This window comes from Saprolegnia diclina, assembly GCF_000281045.1.
Source record: "Saprolegnia diclina VS20 unplaced genomic scaffold supercont1.50, whole genome shotgun sequence".
Taxonomy (NCBI): Eukaryota; Oomycota; class Saprolegniomycetes; order Saprolegniales; family Saprolegniaceae; genus Saprolegnia; species Saprolegnia diclina.
The window spans coordinates 224,531-242,204 of NW_008246117.1; the positions used below are offsets into that span (position 1 = coordinate 224,531).

At 59.7% G+C, this 17,674-nt stretch overlaps 7 protein-coding genes across 7 annotated transcripts; 4 read left to right on the forward strand and 3 right to left on the reverse strand.

Moving 5' to 3' along the window:
- SDRG_12507 (hypothetical protein) lies at positions 1–912 on the reverse strand. The gene is made up of 3 exons (XM_008618579.1): positions 723–912; positions 255–675; positions 1–201 (listed from the first exon to the last, which is right to left on the reverse strand). The coding sequence occupies exons 1-3, from the start codon at positions 875–877 to the stop codon at positions 76–78; spliced, it is 702 nt and encodes a 233-aa protein (XP_008616801.1). The 5' UTR covers positions 878–912; the 3' UTR covers positions 1–75.
- Positions 913–940: 28 nt separating this feature from the next.
- On the forward strand, positions 941–2,208 carry SDRG_12508 (hypothetical protein). The gene is made up of 3 exons (XM_008618580.1): positions 941–1,082; positions 1,127–1,827; positions 1,871–2,208. The coding sequence occupies exons 2-3, from the start codon at positions 1,524–1,526 to the stop codon at positions 2,173–2,175; spliced, it is 609 nt and encodes a 202-aa protein (XP_008616802.1). The 5' UTR covers positions 941–1,082; positions 1,127–1,523; the 3' UTR covers positions 2,176–2,208.
- A 1,666-nt stretch (positions 2,209–3,874) lies between these two features.
- On the forward strand, positions 3,875–5,008 carry SDRG_12509 (hypothetical protein). The gene is made up of 3 exons (XM_008618581.1): positions 3,875–4,237; positions 4,287–4,651; positions 4,695–5,008. The coding sequence occupies exons 1-3, from the start codon at positions 3,964–3,966 to the stop codon at positions 4,920–4,922; spliced, it is 867 nt and encodes a 288-aa protein (XP_008616803.1). The 5' UTR covers positions 3,875–3,963; the 3' UTR covers positions 4,923–5,008.
- Positions 5,009–5,323: 315 nt separating this feature from the next.
- On the reverse strand, positions 5,324–6,800 carry SDRG_12510 (hypothetical protein). The gene is made up of 5 exons (XM_008618582.1): positions 6,712–6,800; positions 5,961–6,661; positions 5,730–5,899; positions 5,599–5,683; positions 5,324–5,470 (listed from the first exon to the last, which is right to left on the reverse strand). The coding sequence occupies exons 1-5, from the start codon at positions 6,777–6,779 to the stop codon at positions 5,394–5,396; spliced, it is 1,101 nt and encodes a 366-aa protein (XP_008616804.1). The 5' UTR covers positions 6,780–6,800; the 3' UTR covers positions 5,324–5,393.
- Positions 6,801–7,167: 367 nt separating this feature from the next.
- SDRG_12511 (hypothetical protein) lies at positions 7,168–11,007 on the forward strand (the record flags this gene model as incomplete). Its single annotated transcript, XM_008618583.1, has 17 exons — positions 7,168–7,196; positions 7,266–7,402; positions 7,445–7,509; positions 7,553–7,654; positions 7,697–7,908; positions 7,960–8,251; positions 8,308–8,532; positions 8,611–9,222; positions 9,268–9,426; positions 9,478–9,588; positions 9,644–9,889; positions 9,934–10,053; positions 10,097–10,179; positions 10,241–10,346; positions 10,395–10,490; positions 10,539–10,746; positions 10,796–11,007. 17 exons carry the CDS (start codon positions 7,168–7,170, stop codon positions 11,005–11,007), a joined length of 3,015 nt encoding a protein of 1,004 aa, XP_008616805.1.
- Positions 11,008–11,012: 5 nt separating this feature from the next.
- On the reverse strand, positions 11,013–12,865 carry SDRG_12512 (hypothetical protein). The gene is made up of 10 exons (XM_008618584.1): positions 12,526–12,865; positions 12,293–12,482; positions 12,125–12,241; positions 11,978–12,079; positions 11,884–11,925; positions 11,634–11,816; positions 11,488–11,575; positions 11,379–11,440; positions 11,222–11,326; positions 11,013–11,178 (listed from the first exon to the last, which is right to left on the reverse strand). Exons 1-10 carry the CDS (start codon positions 12,777–12,779, stop codon positions 11,098–11,100), a joined length of 1,224 nt encoding a protein of 407 aa, XP_008616806.1. The 5' UTR covers positions 12,780–12,865; the 3' UTR covers positions 11,013–11,097.
- A 674-nt stretch (positions 12,866–13,539) lies between these two features.
- On the forward strand, positions 13,540–17,662 carry SDRG_12513 (hypothetical protein). The gene is made up of 5 exons (XM_008618585.1): positions 13,540–14,777; positions 14,832–14,929; positions 14,980–15,505; positions 15,556–17,447; positions 17,495–17,662. The coding sequence occupies exons 1-5, from the start codon at positions 13,589–13,591 to the stop codon at positions 17,597–17,599; spliced, it is 3,810 nt and encodes a 1,269-aa protein (XP_008616807.1). The 5' UTR covers positions 13,540–13,588; the 3' UTR covers positions 17,600–17,662.
- Positions 17,663–17,674: the final 12 nt, after the last annotated feature.

Sequence of the window (17,674 nt, forward strand, 5' to 3'; positions counted from 1 at the left end):
CATGTACAGATCACGCGCCAAGGACAACACGTATATTCGTGGTTAGGGCTGCCACGCAACGTAAGTAAAGCTGCGTTAGCCGGAGCGGAACCCGACGAGGAAGCCCGCCGCGTAGCCCGAGCCCGCGGGAAGGCTGAATTCGAGAACGTCCATCATCTTCTTGTACATGACTTGGACGTCCTTGGAGTCAAATTTGCCATCCTACATGTTGGTTGCGCATGAGAGGATGGCAGTCGAGGAGGCGTGGAGTCGACCTTGTTGATGTCGAGCATATCGGTGATGTCGCGCTCGAGCTTCTTGTAGTTGACATCGAGGTACCCGTAGTAGCTCGCGCATTGCATGGCCATAAAGGCGCACCCGAGCATGACGGCACCGACCTTGGAGACCTTCTTGAGCGCAAATCCGGAGCACGCGCCCATCATAAAGCCCCATGAGATCTGACCGCCCTGGCCGGACGCGAGGAAGTCATTCACACGCGCCTGGAGGTCCTCGGGCGACGTCGGCACGGTCTTCGTCAGGTCGGTCAAGAACGTCTGGAGCTTGGCCAAGGCGTCGCCGGCAGCCTTGTCGTCGTTGCTGGCGCACTGCGCATCGTCCGAGCTCGCAGCCACGACGAGGCCGAGCGACAAGAGGCCTTGGCCGGCCTTCCAGTACATGGACATATCGGGCGCAGGCCTATGTGGCGGCGTTAGCACCGTCGGGACAGGTGCGGCGAGACGTACGCGGCGAGTTCGATCGCGCGCTGCGGCGGCGCCTGCATGCGCACGCGCGTGGGCTGCTGGTAGAGGTTGGTCGGTGCAATGTACGCGCGCGCCTTGAGCTGGCGCCGGAGAACTGGGCGGCTGCGGCCGCCCGCGACGCGAAGGGCTTGCATCATGCTGGTCGACGTGACGCTTCTTTGTGTGTTGACACAACGCCGTGCTTGCTCTTGACATCCGGAGAGTCATCCGGATACGATCATGGGACAAAAATTGGCAGCAAAACTGCAGCTGCCTGCTTGGTCCTCGACGACGCATGATTTACTTGTCAAGCTCTAACGCCACGAAGACGACATGCCCCTAGATTGCACGGTTAACTCGGAGGTAGACTCGCTTGGCTCACCTTGGCTAAAGCTCTTGGCTAGTAGAAAGGCTAACATGGCTAGCAGTACAAGACTACAGTCCAAGCTGCTATTGGTATATTGGCCGATACAGGTTGAGAATGCATGATTCCTGCGTCGACTGCTGCTGGTACATCAACGTGATGTTGTTGTCGAGTTGGCTTTGCGTCGCTGGATCTGGTGCGGCACATCCGACCAACCGGTGAAGGATCCCAGCCCTCGACTCCACCGACTTGGATAGTCGCCTGATGTATCCATATTCCTATGGTCGATCCAGGATCGTTCGGATCGTTTTTTGGTATCACCAGCTCCACGCTCGCGCAAGACTGTCAGCAGCAGAGGCTCGCAAGGAGCTAAGGACAAAATCCAATTTGTTTGCCTTCCGCCGTATCCGGATACCGGATAGTTCCATTTTTGATTTGACATGGCCAGCATCAGCGACCGCTTCGTCAAGTGCCCCGCTTGCCACGTCAACATCCCGAAGCAGGACCTTGCGATGGGCGAGGCGCCGGCCTGCACCGTGTGCCACGCGCCGTTGCCAACGACGCTCTTTGCGGCGGCGGCGAGCGCGGCGCCCGCCAAGCCGACCATCCAGCACCGGTGGGTCGCGCTGACCTCGCGCCGAGGCAAGACGTACTACCACAACAACGAGACCGGCGAAGACCGCTGGGACAAGCCCTCGGACTTTGAAACGACGGTCTCGGTGCACGAGGCGCCGCCAGCCTTTGGTACGCTCCATCTCTCGCTTCCTCTTGCCGACTTGCCTTGTAGTCCCGTTCAAGAACGACGATCCGGTCCGCAACGCCATCTTGTTGCAGCAGTCCAAGCAAGAAGCCAAGAAACATGGTATTCCCGAGAGCGTTGTGAATGCGCTTGCCAAGCAACGCGACACCGACGCGCCATCGCTCGATGCGACGATCGCTGCGATGCAGATGCAGGCTTCGGCGGCCAAGGCTGCGCCTGTCCGCGCTGCCCCAACGTCGACGCCGACACCGCCAGCGCACGAGACACCGATGCCTGCACCTGCGAGCGTCGACGACTCGTCCTCGTCGTCCTCGTTGTGCTGCCTCATGTAACACGAACGAGCTACGGCGTCGTTGAAACGTGCAGTGTTCGCGTTGCCACTATGTGTAGTAAAGACAACAGGTGGGGGCGATAAAAGTGGCGTCAAAAAGAGCGAAGGGCCCTCTGAGGTAAATGCGATCGTGGTGGGCTCGCGCGTTACTGCTGCCGACACACGCATTACGAGAGCTCTGAGCGGCCACTGGACGAACAAACGCTGGCAGCAGAACTTTTGACGGTACGGTGTAGTCCTTATACATCTCGAAGAGTTGCGATTCAAACGGGTCAGGTCGCGGACGCGCTGTAGGATGCGACGGATAGTGCCATCGAGCGTCGGCGTTGCAGAGGCGACACATACCTAAACGTTGTGTAATGCCCTCGCCCACAGATTTGATTACAGTAGTAATGGCGTAGCGACCACCGTCGCTTCAAGTTGAAGCTCGTCGTCTCACCCTCGCACGATCAATTTATCTTGGTCGGGTCACGTCACTTCCCGACGACGACCCTACCCCCAAAGCACGAACCTACGAGTGTCTACTTTGAAACCGCCATTTCGGCGACACGGATCCGCTCGCTCCGAGAGTTTCACGACTGTCAGTGCACACAATATGATCGTGCAGACTGCATGAGAAGTTCGTGCAGTAGTGGTGGCGAGCTCCCGCGTGTATAAACTGAGCATGGGCACCGCACGATCTATGCACATCTATGCAACCATTACGTCGCTGCCCAGTCCCATGCGCACTAGCACCGAGGAGGCCAAAGACGCGGACATCGCGGCTACTGCTGCCGAGGTCTGCCTGGAGCACCAAGCTTGGGGCGTTGCGACATGCCAACTCGGACGCCTCGGATTCGTCCATCTTTTTGTCCAATCATATCCCGCCATCCAGCGCGGCCTGGTCGGCGGTGGTGGAAAACCGAATTCCACGAGGTTTCGCCCAGCTTGCAACGGCCACGTTCGTTGAACGTCACGCAATTGATGACCACGGAATCCTCGGATGTTTCGAGGGCACCATACAAGGCGAGCTACGAGTTGCTCTGGACGAGTGCTGAGAGGCTATACCTACCTGTACGCTCCTGGTGCAAAGACGACCAGCTTCTGCAGAGCACGCGCCAGTATACGAGTCGGACGCCAAACACCCGCAAAACCAAAAAGGATCGAAACCAGATTTCAGAACAGCTTTTGATACACCAAGCGCGAGACCAGAATGCGTATTTCGGCGAGCAGCCATCGGCTGATCCACATTACCACAATACCCATGCACGGTACAACTCCTCCAACCTCCAAGCACGCCATTCCTACAACAAAGAAGGGTGCACACGACGCGCCATTGACCACCAGACAGGCACAGAGAAGCCGTGTATCGTTATCGAACGCAGGATGCAGTGTATGTTGATATCGCGTCGTCGTTGGCGTGTGCTGACCACCTCGATACTGGATACAGAATTCATAGGATTCGGATCTCATCTCTCAAAGCAACGAGTGCAGCATCGTCGCGGGCTGCCTCTGGCGGCTGCTTGCTTATCTGTACGAGCGACCGAGGGGTTTAGGTGGAGCGTGTCGCGACGATCTTGCCACATTATTGTGTCCCTTTTTTCTTATTCGCGGTCAAATCCTTTTCGTAATTGCTGGATCCGGGACAAACTGGGACAAAGATCCGGACCGGATGTGCCATCGCTTCTTTTCGGCACCAAAAGTCCTAATTCTCTAATTATAGGCACTCGTCGTCCTCACTCGCGCAACATAGTTTCTCTGCCGAGCCACTCGACGAAGCAGCAGCAAGACGACGACGACGACGACAAGCATGGCCAACGAACGGGAGAAGATGGACATGCACCGCGAGTACATGAAGCGGTACCAGCAGCAGGCCTCGCACCTCACGCCCGAGACCGTGCGCTACAAGGACCACTATGCGGCGCTGGGCATCCCGCGGTCGGCGACGCACGCCGAGATCCGCGCTGCGTACCGCAAGCTCGCGCTCAAGTTCCACCCGGATCGCAACCCGTCCAAGGAAGCCGAAGAGCGCTGGGACGGTGTGCCGGCGGCCTACGCGGTGCTGAGCAACCCCAACGATCGCAGTACGTGCCAAATTACGCCGCTTGAAGCCTCATGCAGAGTGCTACCTAGGTCACTACGATGCGTCGCTCGAGACGCGCGATGCGCTCGTGCTATTCTACTCGACGTACAACCCGGCCAAGCTCGACCAGTGCACGATCCAAGCGGTCATTGACGGCTGGCACGGGCGCGAGGTCGAGCTCTTCCGCATGCTCAGCGACAAGTACGAGATTGCAGCCCACTCGGGCACGAAGAGCGCCAAGGACCTCACGGACATGCTCAACATGCCCGAAGAGAAGGCGGCGGCCATCAGCAAGGACAGCATCGCGTCGGCGCCGCTGCCACCAACCTCATATTCGCTCTGGGAAGGGCTGCGCTACCTCAGCCAAGGCGTCTGCTGCGCGGCCAAGAAATCCTACTACGAAGTCAACTCGCAGGTACGGTACCGCTATCCATGGATCGATCCGACGCGTTGGATAGAGTCCAGGGTTTATCGATCTGACGCGCAACACCAACACGCCAGGCACAGCGCCCCACACGACGAGTGCCGACACGGAGTTTGCAGACAAGGACCGACCAAAGACGACGTCGTCGGCGGCGTCGTCGCCCGAGACGGCGAGCTCGACGAGCAGCAGCCACAGCGACGCGGTGCCCGGCCCCGTCCTGCCGGACGCACCGACCGAAGGCGCGTTTGCGACGGCGGTCTAAGCGCATTTTTATATATATACGCTCGTACTAGAGTAGTACGAGGATACGCGTAGTACGTGGTGTCAATCGATGACATATTGTGCACACTCTGTCCCGTGCCCCAGGATCAACTCTTGGGTTGGATAGTTTAAAATCGATGAGGGCTGGGAACAGGATACGATCGGGTTGATTCTGGGTAACTGGGTTTATTGGTGTGCACAGGATCATTCCGGTAGTTATTGTGACACCCACGGATGACACTGGATAGCTACACTGGATAGTATTTTGGCAGCGAGGTCGAGGACGCAGCCATGGATACGCGAGGACGCGGGTATTAATACTTGCAGAGGATGATATCCGTATATTGAGCACTGGATCGATCCGAGATAAGGACACGGGATGGGTGACCGAAGGACACGGGATCAGCGAAGGAATACACTGGATAATAGTAGTACAGAGTACATTATTGGATGCCCAATTTGGATAGCGAGATTATTGCCACTTTTGCTCGTTGTCGTCGGCCCGCTTGAGCTGCCAGAGCCGCGTCGCCGGGTTCAGGACCGCGTACTCTACGACCCGCATGAGCATTTAAGACGAGGAAGAGGAAAAGAGAATTGGAAAATGAAGCTGAAAATGAACATGAAAATAAAAATGAAGCTGAAAATGAACATGAACATGAAAAATGAAGAGGACAAACCTTGCAAGAGCGACTTGGCAATGTCGGCGGGCACGCCATGCGCCTCGATAAACTCACTGCGCGAGATGGACGCGGATTTTTCAAACTAGGATCCAAAATGACGTGGCAGCACGAGCGCGTCGAGTGGGTACCTCGTCGGCCAGCAACGACCGGTACGCGACGTGCGTCTTGAGGAGCGTGCTCTTGGGCAGGAGGCAGCCGCGGACGACGGTCGCGACGCGGTCGACGCACGCGCGGAGCTCGTCCGTGGTTACATTCACCGGGAGCAGCGACCGAAGCTCCTTGAAGTGTAGCACCTTGTCTAAAATCCAAGTCAATATCCAAAAAAATCCAAACAATCCTATCGGAGAAAGAGTAGATACCGGTCGTGAGGATATCGAGGACCTTCTTGTCCAAGTCGTCGTTGCCGACCATGTCGACGTCGTCCGAGGCCAGCGTTAGTGTGCTCATCTCATCGCCGTTGCGGTAGCTGAGCGCGCGAAGGTACGCGGCCGGCGTCACATCAAACTCGACGGGCGCCTCGGTCTCGCTGAAAAGCTGTTCGAACTCGTCCTTGTCTTCGTCTTCCGAGACGACGCGGAGCGGGATCCACTTCTCGCTCTGGATAAGACCCCGCTTGTATGCGTACGAGCTCTGCATGGCCGCAAGCGCGCGTTCCGACTGCCGCTTTTTGAATTGCACCTGGACCTCCTTGACGTCCGGCGTCGCGTCTGCAGCCTTCTTCTCGGTCTCGATATCGGCCATGTCGTCGTCGGAGGCCTCGTCGTCCGACTCGTCGAGGTGCTGCAACGACGGGCGCAGCTGCATGATGCTCGAGACCGGCGTCAAGTGGAGCTGGCCCTTCCGGAAGACGCCGGCGGCGTAGTTGGAGACTGGCGTCACGACATTCGAGGTGAGCGGTAGCATGGGCGGCAGCGGCGTGTGGTCTTCCGCGTTGTAGTTGGTCTCGGTGTTGACCGGGTATTCGAGCGTGACCATGGCGTTCTCGGGCTTGTACTTGGCGCTCGCTGGTCGCGTGAGCATGCCACGGTACACCGGGCGCAGCGGGTACTGGAACACATGCCTAGCCATGCGCATGAGCCGCGAGGCTGGAAGGTGAGGCCATGGCCATACAGGTTGCCACGCAGGAAGTCGGCGAGATGCACTGGGATCTCGCACACGACGGGGTCTTCCTCGGCCATGATGCTCCCACTTGGTTGCAGATCTCGAATGGCAGCTCATTGGCTCACAAACCGTGGGCCTCATGGATGTGGCATGTGCCGAATGTAAGAGGTTACCACGTCGACCGCGCTACTGGTATCGCCGCGGCGCCGCGTGCCGCCCTACATATTACTAGACGATCGCGCCAATCGTTCTCTATGGGCACGGGCGTTTACGGTGCGATCCTCGTCGCTACGAACGGTCCAATGTCGTGGCGGGCAGTGGTGATGGCGGCAGTGATGCCGATTTTAAATTGAAAATGCCACGACAACCATGCTATAGATCGGCATATGCCGATGTTAGCTAGAACGCGGACATTGCCGAAACGAAGCTCGTCCTAATTAGGATATCGTCACTAGCCGCAAGCAGATGGGCCATTTTGGCATGTTCAAAGCAAGGTAAGATGCGAATCCAGCGGCCAAGATCGCAGCAGGATGATGATGATGATGCTCCTGGCGGCCATGTAGCAAGTACCGCAACCTCCTTGGGGCGACGGCCCCGCGCGCCGAGTGGTACGAGGAGCTGCAGCTGGACGCAGGCCGCCTCGACCTGTACCCGCTGACGGCGTCGACGTCGACGCTCGCGTTCGCGTCCCAGTACAACGGTAGAGCCATCGTGAACCATGGCCTCTCATGGCCTCGCGTAGCCGGCGCGGTCATCGAGGTCAAGGAACTGGGCCATGTCGGCAAGGCCAACGCGCAGTCGGCGCCGGTACGGCCATCCGCGTCGTCCTTGCCCTGGCATCTCGTTGTAGGTGCGGCTCCTGCGCGGCCACACGCAACGCGTCAACGCTATCGCCTTCTCGCCCTTCCAGACGTCTCTCTTGGCCTCTGGCGGCGACGAAGGTCTCCTCAAGGTACTCGACGATGACGCTCGTCCGCTCATGCTTATCATGTAGCTCTGGCATCTCGCCGACGATACCTGCGCATGGACCAGCGAGAGCTTCAATGAGAAGATCCTCTCGGTAGCCTTTCACCCGTCGGCAAACGACGTTCTTCACGTCGCCACGTCGACGGGGCTGCACCTCGTGTACCTCGACACGTCGACATCGACGGCCATCGGCGTCCATCCCAATACCATCACGGGGGCAACATGGAACGACGACGGGAGGTAGACATGCGTATATGCGCCTCGCCTTGCATTTCCTCACCATATGCGTAGTCTCGTGCTGTCCGTCTGCCAGGACAATGTCGTACGTGGCTGGGATCCTCGGACGGCGACCGAAGCGCTCTCTGCGCCGATGCATCAAGGCCGCAAGGCCGCCAGCATTGCGTTTGCCTATGACATGTACTGCGTCACGGCCGGGTTTAGCAAGCTCCAGGAACGTGAGCTTTTCCTGTGGGACTTGCGGTCGATGACGAGACCGATGGGGCGCGAGCGCGTCGACACGAGCACCGGTGTCTTGCTGCCGCTGGTGGACCCCGATACGAAGCTGCTCTTCCTCGGCGGCCGAGTACGCCGTTTCTATGACAATATGGACCACACTACTTTGGCTAAACCAAGGGTTAGGGCGACCGCAGTGTCAAGGCGTACGAGATCCAGCAAAAGGCCCCGATCTTTGCGCCGCTGCAGACGACCGCGGTCGCCACCTCGACGTGGGGCCTCACGCGGCTGCCCAAGCAAGCGTGCGACACGCGTGAGTGCGAAGTCGCTCGGGTGCTCAGCGTCGGCGCCGGTACGATCGAACCGATCTCGTACACAGTGCCACGCAAGGAAGCTGCCGCTGTGTTTCAGGTAGGGACCAAATGACATTTTTCTCCAAATTTCAAAAGCGAAAACTAAACTGGAGAGACTAAAGACATAATGGTGTAGGCCGACCTGTACCCAAACACGCGCGGGGCAACACCAGCGCTCTTGGCACCGCAGTGGCGCGACGGCGCATCGGCACCGCCAGTCTTGGAGCCCGTGCGGCCGACATCGGCGTCACTCGTGTCGAGACCAACGACGGCGACGACGACGAATAGCGCTGTATCCGGCTGGAGCACGGGCAACTGGGTACCACCGGCTGCAGCCAGCTCCGCACCGGCACTGACAGCGTCGGTATCGACAGCTCCGTCGGGCTGGGACACGATGCCCACGCGTCAACTTCAGCCAGGCACCTCGACGCGCACCGAGGAGCTGCCACGCGCGGTGGTGCCATCAGCACCTGCTGCGCTACCGCCGGCTACCGAGACGACACCGGCAGTGACGACCAAGGTACCCGTTGCACCGACACCGACACCAGTCGCAGGGCCGACGCAGTGGGCACCGCCCGTGACGGCATCGGCGCCCGCACCACCACCGGCTGCGTCGGCATGGAAGTCGGCGAGCGGGTGGGGCGCGGTGCCCGACACGGTGATTTTGTCAACGCCGGCGCCGCCACCGTCGACGACGACCGAGCTCTCGGAGAAAGCCAAGCGTCTCGGCGCACTCCAAGGCCACAAGGTAGTCACGCCACTTCGATACCGACCATTTTGGGAGTTTTGCTAGCTCAAGTACTTGACGGGGCGTCCGGACGCGCGGTCCGAGTCGTTTTTGAATGTTGCTGGCGACGGCAACGCGCTTGCGACCAACGGGGTCGTGTGGGCAGCGTCGGCGCCCGGCACGGGCGGTCCCATCCACGTCCATCCCTTGGACCAAAAGGGCAAGGTATGGATGCCGTCATTTTCTTTTGTATATGGTTGCATCGTATGGATGTAGGTGACGGCGCCCCGCGTGCTGCAGCAGCACAAGGCGTCCGTGACCGACCTCGCGTTTGCTCCGTTCGCATCAAATGTCCTCGCGTCGGCGTCGGACGATGTCACGATCAATGTACGTCGTCATATTGTCAAAAGATTTTAGCTATAGCTATGGTGCTATTCTATAGCTATGGGATACGACCAGCGATGCGTGCGTGGCGACACTCTTGGGCCATACCAAGGGCGTGCGCTGCTTGAGCTTTCACCCGACAGCGGCAAATGTGCTGGCGTCCGGCGCACTCGACGCAACCGTCCGGCTCTGGGACGTGGAAACGGGTGTTACCCGCCAAATCATCGACAAATTTGACGAATCGCCCTTTAATGTGTCGTTCAATGCGGATGGGTCCCTCTTTGCGACGATCACGCGCGACAAGGTGCGTGAAACCCGCGGTGCGTTTCCTCATGTCGTCGATCGTAGGTTCTCCGCGTCATCGACCCGCGGCTCAACCAAACCGTCGGCATGGCCTGTGCCCATGCGGGTAGCAAGGCCCAGCGCGTGACGTGGTGCACGCAGCAAGCGTCGTCGCTGCTGTTTACGGTACCTTTTTGAGGACGACGGCGCGTCCTCGATGCGCGTCTAGGTCGGGTTTAGCGCGCGGAGTGAGCGCCAGATTTGTCTCTACGACGCACGCAACCTCTTGGATCCGGTTGTGACCACCACCATGTACGACCAGAATCCAGATTCTAGATTCTAGATTCAGGTGTCGATTGAGACGTGTGTCTAGTGATACGTCGGGGAGTGCGCTGTTGCCGCTGTACGATAGCAGCTCGAACGTCATGTACCTTGTCGGGCGTGGCGACCGCACGGTCTTGTGCTACGAGATAGACACGGTTCGAACCCGGGTATCGCCATCTTTTTCGTTGAATTTTGCGGTGTAGGTGCAACCCGCGCTCTTGCCGTGCTCGATCTACTCGTTCAACGGACCAACGATTTCAGCGGCGGCCTTCTTGCCCAAGCAGCACTGCAACATCGAGGTTTCCTCATCGTTTTGTTTTGAAAACAGCGCAGTAGCATCGTCGTAGGACGTCGAAGTGTCTCGGATGCTCTTGCTGACGTCGGGCGCGACGATCGAACCTGCTGCGTTCGTCTTGCCCCGCGCCGAGAAGCTCAAGACGTATTTTCAAGACGACGTGTACGGCCCCGTGCCATCCAACGACGCCAGTGTCTCGGCCGCCGACTGGTTCCTCGGTGCTTCTGCGCCGCCCAACTACACGTCGTTGCAGCCGCCGGGTCCGTGCGCAAAGGACGCGTCCTTGTCCTGACAACCGCGTGCACGTAGGTATGCTCAAGCTCAGCGAGAAGCCGCCCGAGGCCGCCGTCGTACCCAAAGTGGTCAGCTTCCAGGCACAGAAAGAGCGCGAGCTGCAGGAGAAGAGAGACCGGGACGCTCGATTCGAACGCCTCCACTCGCTCGCGTACCAGCCGTCGCTGCATGCAAACGCGACGCAGACGGCGACCGACGTCGACAGCGACGACGGCTGGGACGACTAGACTTCTGGTTTCTGATCTCGATTCTGGTTCTTCGAGTCGATTCAGAGATTATGACAGAGATGGTATCCTATATAGATTTTTCGGATGCAACTAGAGCGATCGCAGCAAGGCCGGCGGACGGTACGGTCGTCGGAGGTCGTTGAGCATCTCGGGCGTGTCCCGATGGCCGTCCTACGTCAGGGTCGACGGTTGTAGGACCGACCAGCGTGGGTACCTGGTCTCGACGCGGCGTGGGCTCCAAAAGGACTTGGGTCGCTTGCTCGAGGTAAAAGCTGCTGTCGACGGAGGCGACGTCACCCTCGTGGTCGAGCAGCGGCGTCTACAAGCTGCGATCAACACGCCCCAGTTGAGGAACTGACGAAAATGTGTACTTTGGAGAGAAGAGGTTTTTGAGGTTCGTGCTGGGCAAGGTAATAGACACCGACGAGAATACCTACAGAAGACAATATTGTACAATATACAATAGACAATATTGTGTACAAGCAAACGCAAGTAAAAACGAAATGCTCTGGAAAAACTCGAGCCGCGACAAATCGTTATAAAACACCATGCCGCCGACGACACCAAACTATCATCAATTCGCAAAATTGAGGAATTGCAATGTCAAAATGTGAGAAAAATGGTACCGCGATCCAAAACACTTGAAAGATGGGAAAGACGACGGCAATGTCGCCGCGCATGAGCGCTTGGTTGAACCAGTGGATCTGGAGGAGGACAGTCCCGAGCATGCCGCCAAAGAAGCAAAAGGTCGTCGGGTGCGTAAACTGGGACGGGCCGTCGAGACTCGTCTTGACCATCTCGGACGCGCACTAATAACATGCATATCGTTTATATAGTCCTTGGCAGAATAGACATCAAAGAATATGGTTAGAATACCTTGCCCAGCAGCATCGAAATCGAGCCCATGATCCCCGAGACCTATCCAGAATCCATATTTGGATACATGTTGGATCGATCCAATGGAGCCTACCGTCGCGTACAGCGTCGGCTCAATATTGGAACACGTCTCGTCACTGCAGCGAAGAAAGCGACGAAGGCGGCTTTGACTCCGGCCGGTCCATAGCACCCGGTTCTATCGGGATCGATCCTTCTGCCACCTGCGAGCGTCGGAGCGTACCTGGGTCGTCGAGACAGTCGACCCTTCCGACTCGATGAGGACGAGGAGGTAGCCGATGAGACCGCCGAGGGCCACCAAATAGGCGACCACGACCGGCGATTCGAACCGGCGCACGAGCTACGACATGTATGGGTGAGACGATGCAGCAGAAGAGGCCAAATGCTCTACTTGGTCAACGTTGTACTGCTCGTCTTGCGGTGATGAGATCGCGATGAGCACAACGCCGAGGAGGATGCAGATCGTGCCGTACGCGTCGCGGACCGTCAAGCTCTCGCCATGCCAGTAGGTTGAGAAGAGGACGTTGGTGACGACGGTCGTGCCGCCGCCGACGGTCGCGACCAGCGACTGCGTGGCAAAGCTACATAGCAAATATATAGCGATGATGCACGAGATAAGCGTACCTCAGTGCCTCAAAGTCACCAACCGAGCCGAGCACGACAAGCGCGAGGCCAAGCACCCATTGCCGCTGGCCAAAGTACGCGCCAGTGTCGTCCGAGGAGGCGTGCGCGAGCTTTTGCAGCTGGACGCCGCAGTTGGAGATGACGGCCGCAGCGATCGTGATGCCGAGACCGACGAGGTTCGCCGCGTCAAAGAGCGTCGTGTCGAGCGGAAGGCCCACGTCGTCGCGCATCGGGGCGAGACCCGGCGTCGCCATCCACCGTGAAAACGATCTTTCGGTCGAAAGGGCGCAAATAACGGCCAAATCCTGGCCTTTCTGCGCGAACGATAGCGTCCTCCCGCCGAGCGCGCAACAACCCGTTCGACAGGAGCAATGCAGGAGGAGAATCCAAGCGAGGTCATGGTCGAGCCCGTGGGACTGCGCGTGCATGTATGTAGGTGGGTGCTGAAGCGGTGCTCGCCTGTCTGTAGCAGTCGCACGATACTACATTCGGTCGCTGATAACAACAAGTACAACACGAAATAGCGATGCTCGAAGGGTCCGTCGTGCCCTGTTCGAGACGGTGTGGCCCGAGGTCGCAGCTGTGGCGCCATGGGCCCAGTCAATACAACACGCTGCTGGCGAGCTACACAAGCGGTATGTGGTCGGCGTGCGGTGGGCCTTCTGCGTGCAACCTGTTCAACGCATGGACGCCCATGTTGGAGGACCATCGCCATTGCACCGTCGCGTAGTAGCGCTGCATCGATCGATGGCTGTGGAGAGAAACTGGTGTGCCAACGTAGTTTGGGCCTCGCACGCCGGGCAAATCGCAGTGGCGTCATCGCGCGAGCTGCTGCTTGGCCTGCACGAGTCAGCGCCGACACGCCATGGGCCTACACGTCGTCATCCGATGCGTGGGTGGCACGAGGTCGCGCTGGCGGCCACCACCTCCGACCAGGTGGCACGGCCGATTCAAACTCCGCGCCGGATAATGTCCGGATACGCCTGAACCGGCAATTCAAACTTTGAATTTCAAGGCCATCGGCAAGCGCGGCAGGAGGTCCACGAAGACGCGGGCCGGCTGCATGGAGACGTCGCGCGAGGTAGACGACAGACGACGAAGGACCATCATGAGCACAGAGAGGACGAAGGACGATGATGCGGATGGGCGAGATGGCCATGCGCCCAAGCGCCAGCGGCTCGGCGACGCCACGACGGCGACGCTGGCGACGATGCGCAGCAAGAAGCGGTACTCGATCGCGAATGAGTTTGAGCGCGAGATCAGCGCGGCCAGCGGTGGCGCCTTTGCCTTGTCCACGTCACCACGCCAGAGCCCTTCCAAGGTGACGCGGCGCGAGACCATTTCGCCGACCGCGCAGCAGGAGCTTCGCCTGCCAGGGCGGCGCGAGACGCTGTCGCCACGCGGCTTTCTTGCCCTCGAGTCCATGATGCGCGCGCCCAACGAAGTCGACGAGGCTGACATGCTCACGGGGATGCACGACAATTTGCCACCCCATGTGATCCGCGAGTTCAGTCCCGAGAAGCCCAACGACGACGAGACCGAAGAACACAAGGTCGACGAAACCCACGAGTACATGGCCCCAAGCGACCGTCGTAGCACGCTGGACCCGACAGAGGTCGCCGCCATGCTGCCACCGCGAAGCAAGACGGTGGACAACCGCCATGCGACTCTCTCTATCGACACGCGCCGAGACACGCTCGACCCGAGCCAAGTTGCCGCCATGCTGCCACCGCGAAGCACTCGCCACGCGACCTCGGGCGCCATTGACCACAGCGACCGCCGGGACACGCTCGACCCGACGCAAGTGGCCGCCATGCTGCCGCCGCGACACGGTCCTCGGCGCGAGACCATGGACGCTCGCGAGATGCTGCACATTGTCGAGTCGTCTCCAGCCGACAGGCGGGCGACCTTGGACCCAATCGAGAGCATGCGCTTGTTGCGCGTCGATTCGCCCGCGCCGTCGGCAAGCAGCGCCAGCCGGCGCGAGACGCTCGAACCCGGTGCCATGTCGCTGCTCGAGGCCTCGCCCATCGCCGCCAACGCCAATGACCGCCGGGCGACGCTGGACCCGGCCGAGTACTCGGGGCTCTTGCAGCTTGGCAGCGACGACGACGACGACGATGCGGGTGGTCTCCAGGAAATGTCGCTGCACATGGAGTACTCGATCGCCGAGTCGGAAGCGCCGAGTATGGAGATTGAGGACGACGACGATGTCAACATGCTCGACGATGCCAGTCGTACGGACGACGCAGGTACGATCGATCGCACTTCTGCACGGCGCTGTAGCGAACATTGGTTCACGCTAGCACCCCACCGTCGACCGACGCCCGTGACTCAAGACGATGACGAGGACATGGTGGCAGCACCAGCATTTGCATCCCCGCCCATGAAGCGGACGCTGGCCGTACACTAATACTGGGTTTTTGCGACATCTCACTACGTTTGGCCGTGTAGACACCGCTCAAGAGCTGTCTCAGCGCGCGAAAGCCCAAGCCGCCGACTAACAACGCAACGACACCGACCAAGACGCTCACGTTTGGCCCGCCGACGGGCGCCGAGTTTCGAGCGTCGGACCCGTCGACGGCCATGACGCCCATGTGCGAGCGCACGGCCAAAGCCATGTTCCCGCTCGAGAAGGACGAAGACGCAGAAGACGAAGAGACGTCGGTCAACAGCAGCATCCTCGACGAAGCCGACCTCTTGGCCGACGACGACCACGCGAGCGCGTATGCATTTGGCCCGATGCAGAGCCCGCGCCGGGGCAGTCCGCGCCGCAAGCTCCCACACCCCGTCGTCGGCGTGAGTCCGCTCGACAACCTGACCGAGGCGCGTCGGAAGCGCCGGGCGTCGTTCAGCGCCAAGGACATGCCGGCGCCGTCGCGCCGCCAGTCGCTTCTCGGTGTCAACGTCATGGCCGACGACTCGAACGCGTTCATCGCGGGAAGTGCGAAGAAGCCGATTCACCGCACCAAAGCCCGCGGTATGTAGCCCTCGAGACGACATGTCTCATAGTTGGTGCCATGGATGTAGGCGCGACGCCGCCCAAGTCGACGCCCTTTGTCGACTCGTCGTCCGAAGACGAAGACATTGATGTCACGGGTGAATACTTTACGATGCCGCCGGCGCTTGTCGTCGCACCGACGACTAACGGCCTCGACGACTTGCTGGCCGACAACTCGCTCTCGATGCCACTGACCGCCTCGTCGTCGACCGAGGGTGCACTCGACGACGATGTGTCGATGGCGTTCTTGAATGTGGCGCCGGCGATGACGGACGACGGCCAAGACCCGACGCTGGACCTCGGACCCGTCGGGCCACTTGCGAGCGACCCGTCGTTGTTTTCGCAAGAGTCGTCGTTTGTTCCGTCGTCGATGGAGACATTGGCACCGATTCTGGAGGAGTCGGATCTGAGCCGCATGGACATGAGCTCGGACGACGACGATGACGACGAAGACGAAGATGAGAATGCCGAGTACCAGCGCCGGCGCCAGTCGGTGGTCGTCAACCTCAGCGGGCGCTTTGAGAAGCTCGGGTCGTCGGGCAAGAAGAAGAAGACGACGAGCAAGCACGCGCTCTTGCCGCTCGAGGACCTGCCCCGTCCCGCCGCGCTCGACTTGAGCGACGATTCACTCAACAGCAGCCTCGACGACGTCGACATGCAGGATGATGACAATCTTGCCGTGGTCGATACGGACAGCGTCGTGCCGGTCGACGTTCCACCCGTGACACTCGAGGCGCTCTTTGCCAAGCTCGATGTCGCCCGCATCCATACCTCAGTCGATGCGATCATGGCCGGCGGCCCCGTCACGGCGCTGCAGCACGTGTCGCCGTACGAAGTCGACGTGCGAACATCGCTTGCATCGGCGCAAGACGAGCTCACGTCCTTTATTGACGAGCTGGCCACCGTCATGGAGACCGCGTCCGGCATGCATGTACCGACGCACCTCGCGGCCTTGTACCATAATGGGCCGCTGCCGTCAAGCCTCGCCACCTTTTATGAGCTCAAGGCGTACCTTGTGCTTGGCGGGTGGCTCGAGTGGCGCACGAAGCTCGAGCAGGCGCGCACGACGTGTCTTCGCCCGCTGCTGCAGTCGGCGAGCAGCGACAAGGCAACGTTGGACGCGGCCACCGCGACCCTTGGCCTCAAGGAAGACCAAGAAGGGCACATTGTCGACGGGCTGCTTGCGAATGAAAAGGCTACGCGGGCCGAGCTCGAGACGATTGAAGAGCAACTCGTGATCCGCGCCGAGCTCACGGGACGGCTGCATGCGCTGAGCCGGCAAGTCGACAGTCTCCACAAGACGCTGTCGACGCACGCGGCGCAGACGGCGACGCTCGAGGCGCGTCACGCCAACGCGTCGATGGATGTGTCGGAAGCGACCCTCGCCACGCAGCTGGATGCGACCAAAGCCGCACAAGAGACGTACCAGCTTGCGTCCGGCGTGTTGAAATGGCGGTGTCTCTCCGTCTCGGCGGTTGCGGTGGCCTTGGCGCTGCAGTGCAAGGTCTGGAACGCGACCGTGCATGTCGCCTTGGACGTCGATCTGAGCGCGGCCGTGCCGACGGCTTCGTTTGCAGTTCACTCGTCGCCAAGCGTCGAGGTGCTTGGGACCGACCTCCAGCGTGTGCTCTTTGACACAACAGCACTGGAGAAGGCGGCAAAGTTGACGCTGCGGTCGCACGACGATGTGCCAACGCTGCTGCAGACGGCCGAAGTGACGCTGCTTCGCGCGGCCCGCGTGCACAAGGAAGTTCTCTTTCTCGAGACGGACCATACCGTGTCGGTGAATGACAAGACGCTGCAGGTGCGGTTTACGTCACAGCGCCGGAAAATCCGGTTTGGCGTCACTTGGCGGCTCTCGCCCAACGTGTTGTTTGAGCCGCTGACGTTTGCGCTGACGGACGTGACGGGTCTGACAAAGGTATGACGGACGACCTTGTCGTTGGTGCTCATAACGGTATGCATTAGGCCCAAGAGCGAGCGATTTTAGACCGACTCGAGACGGTCCCACGAGGCTTTCGACGCCTACGACAGCTGTGCCAGTGCGTCGAGCGGTACTTGGACGACTTGTAGCAAGTAGTAGTAGGAAGTAGTAGAAAAGATTAAAGATTTTTGAGCTTGGGATCACCGTCGTCGATCGTCGAGTGT

Bases quoted from the DNA above. Each gene is read 5' to 3' on its own strand.
- SDRG_12512 (XM_008618584.1), bottom strand. From the start codon at position 12,779: ATGGCGACGCCGGGTCTCGCCCCGATGCGCGACGACGTGGGCCTTCCG. The intron at 11,576-11,633 runs GTACCATTTTTC...AATTGATGATAG, and splicing joins TTCAAGTGTTTTGGATCGCG to TTTGGTGTCGTCGGCGGCAT. The intron at 11,327-11,378 runs GTACACATTTTC...CGCAGCTTGTAG, and splicing joins AAAAACCTCTTCTCTCCAAA to ACGCCGCTGCTCGACCACGA.
- SDRG_12513 (XM_008618585.1), top strand. From the start codon at position 13,589: ATGGAGACGTCGCGCGAGGTAGACGACAGACGACGAAGGACCATCATG. The intron at 14,778-14,831 runs GTACGATCGATC...GGTTCACGCTAG, and splicing joins CAGTCGTACGGACGACGCAG to CACCCCACCGTCGACCGACG. The intron at 14,930-14,979 runs GTACACTAATAC...TTGGCCGTGTAG, and splicing joins CCATGAAGCGGACGCTGGCC to ACACCGCTCAAGAGCTGTCT.
- SDRG_12509 (XM_008618581.1), top strand. From the start codon at position 3,964: ATGGCCAACGAACGGGAGAAGATGGACATGCACCGCGAGTACATGAAG. The intron at 4,238-4,286 runs GTACGTGCCAAA...AGTGCTACCTAG, and splicing joins GAGCAACCCCAACGATCGCA to GTCACTACGATGCGTCGCTC. The intron at 4,652-4,694 runs GTACGGTACCGC...CGCGTTGGATAG, and splicing joins ACTACGAAGTCAACTCGCAG to AGTCCAGGGTTTATCGATCT.
- SDRG_12507 (XM_008618579.1), bottom strand. From the start codon at position 877: ATGATGCAAGCCCTTCGCGTCGCGGGCGGCCGCAGCCGCCCAGTTCTC. The intron at 676-722 runs GTACGTCTCGCC...GCCGCCACATAG, and splicing joins CGCGCGATCGAACTCGCCGC to GCCTGCGCCCGATATGTCCA. The intron at 202-254 runs GTCGACTCCACG...ACCAACATGTAG, and splicing joins ATATGCTCGACATCAACAAG to GATGGCAAATTTGACTCCAA.
- SDRG_12510 (XM_008618582.1), bottom strand. From the start codon at position 6,779: ATGGCCGAGGAAGACCCCGTCGTGTGCGAGATCCCAGTGCATCTCGCC. The intron at 6,662-6,711 runs GTATGGCCATGG...GCGCATGGCTAG, and splicing joins GACTTCCTGCGTGGCAACCT to GCATGTGTTCCAGTACCCGC. The intron at 5,471-5,598 runs GTTTGTCCTCTT...TGCGGGTCGTAG, and splicing joins TGCCAAGTCGCTCTTGCAAG to AGTACGCGGTCCTGAACCCG.
- SDRG_12508 (XM_008618580.1), top strand. From the start codon at position 1,524: ATGGCCAGCATCAGCGACCGCTTCGTCAAGTGCCCCGCTTGCCACGTC. The intron at 1,828-1,870 runs GTACGCTCCATC...CTTGCCTTGTAG, and splicing joins CGAGGCGCCGCCAGCCTTTG to TCCCGTTCAAGAACGACGAT.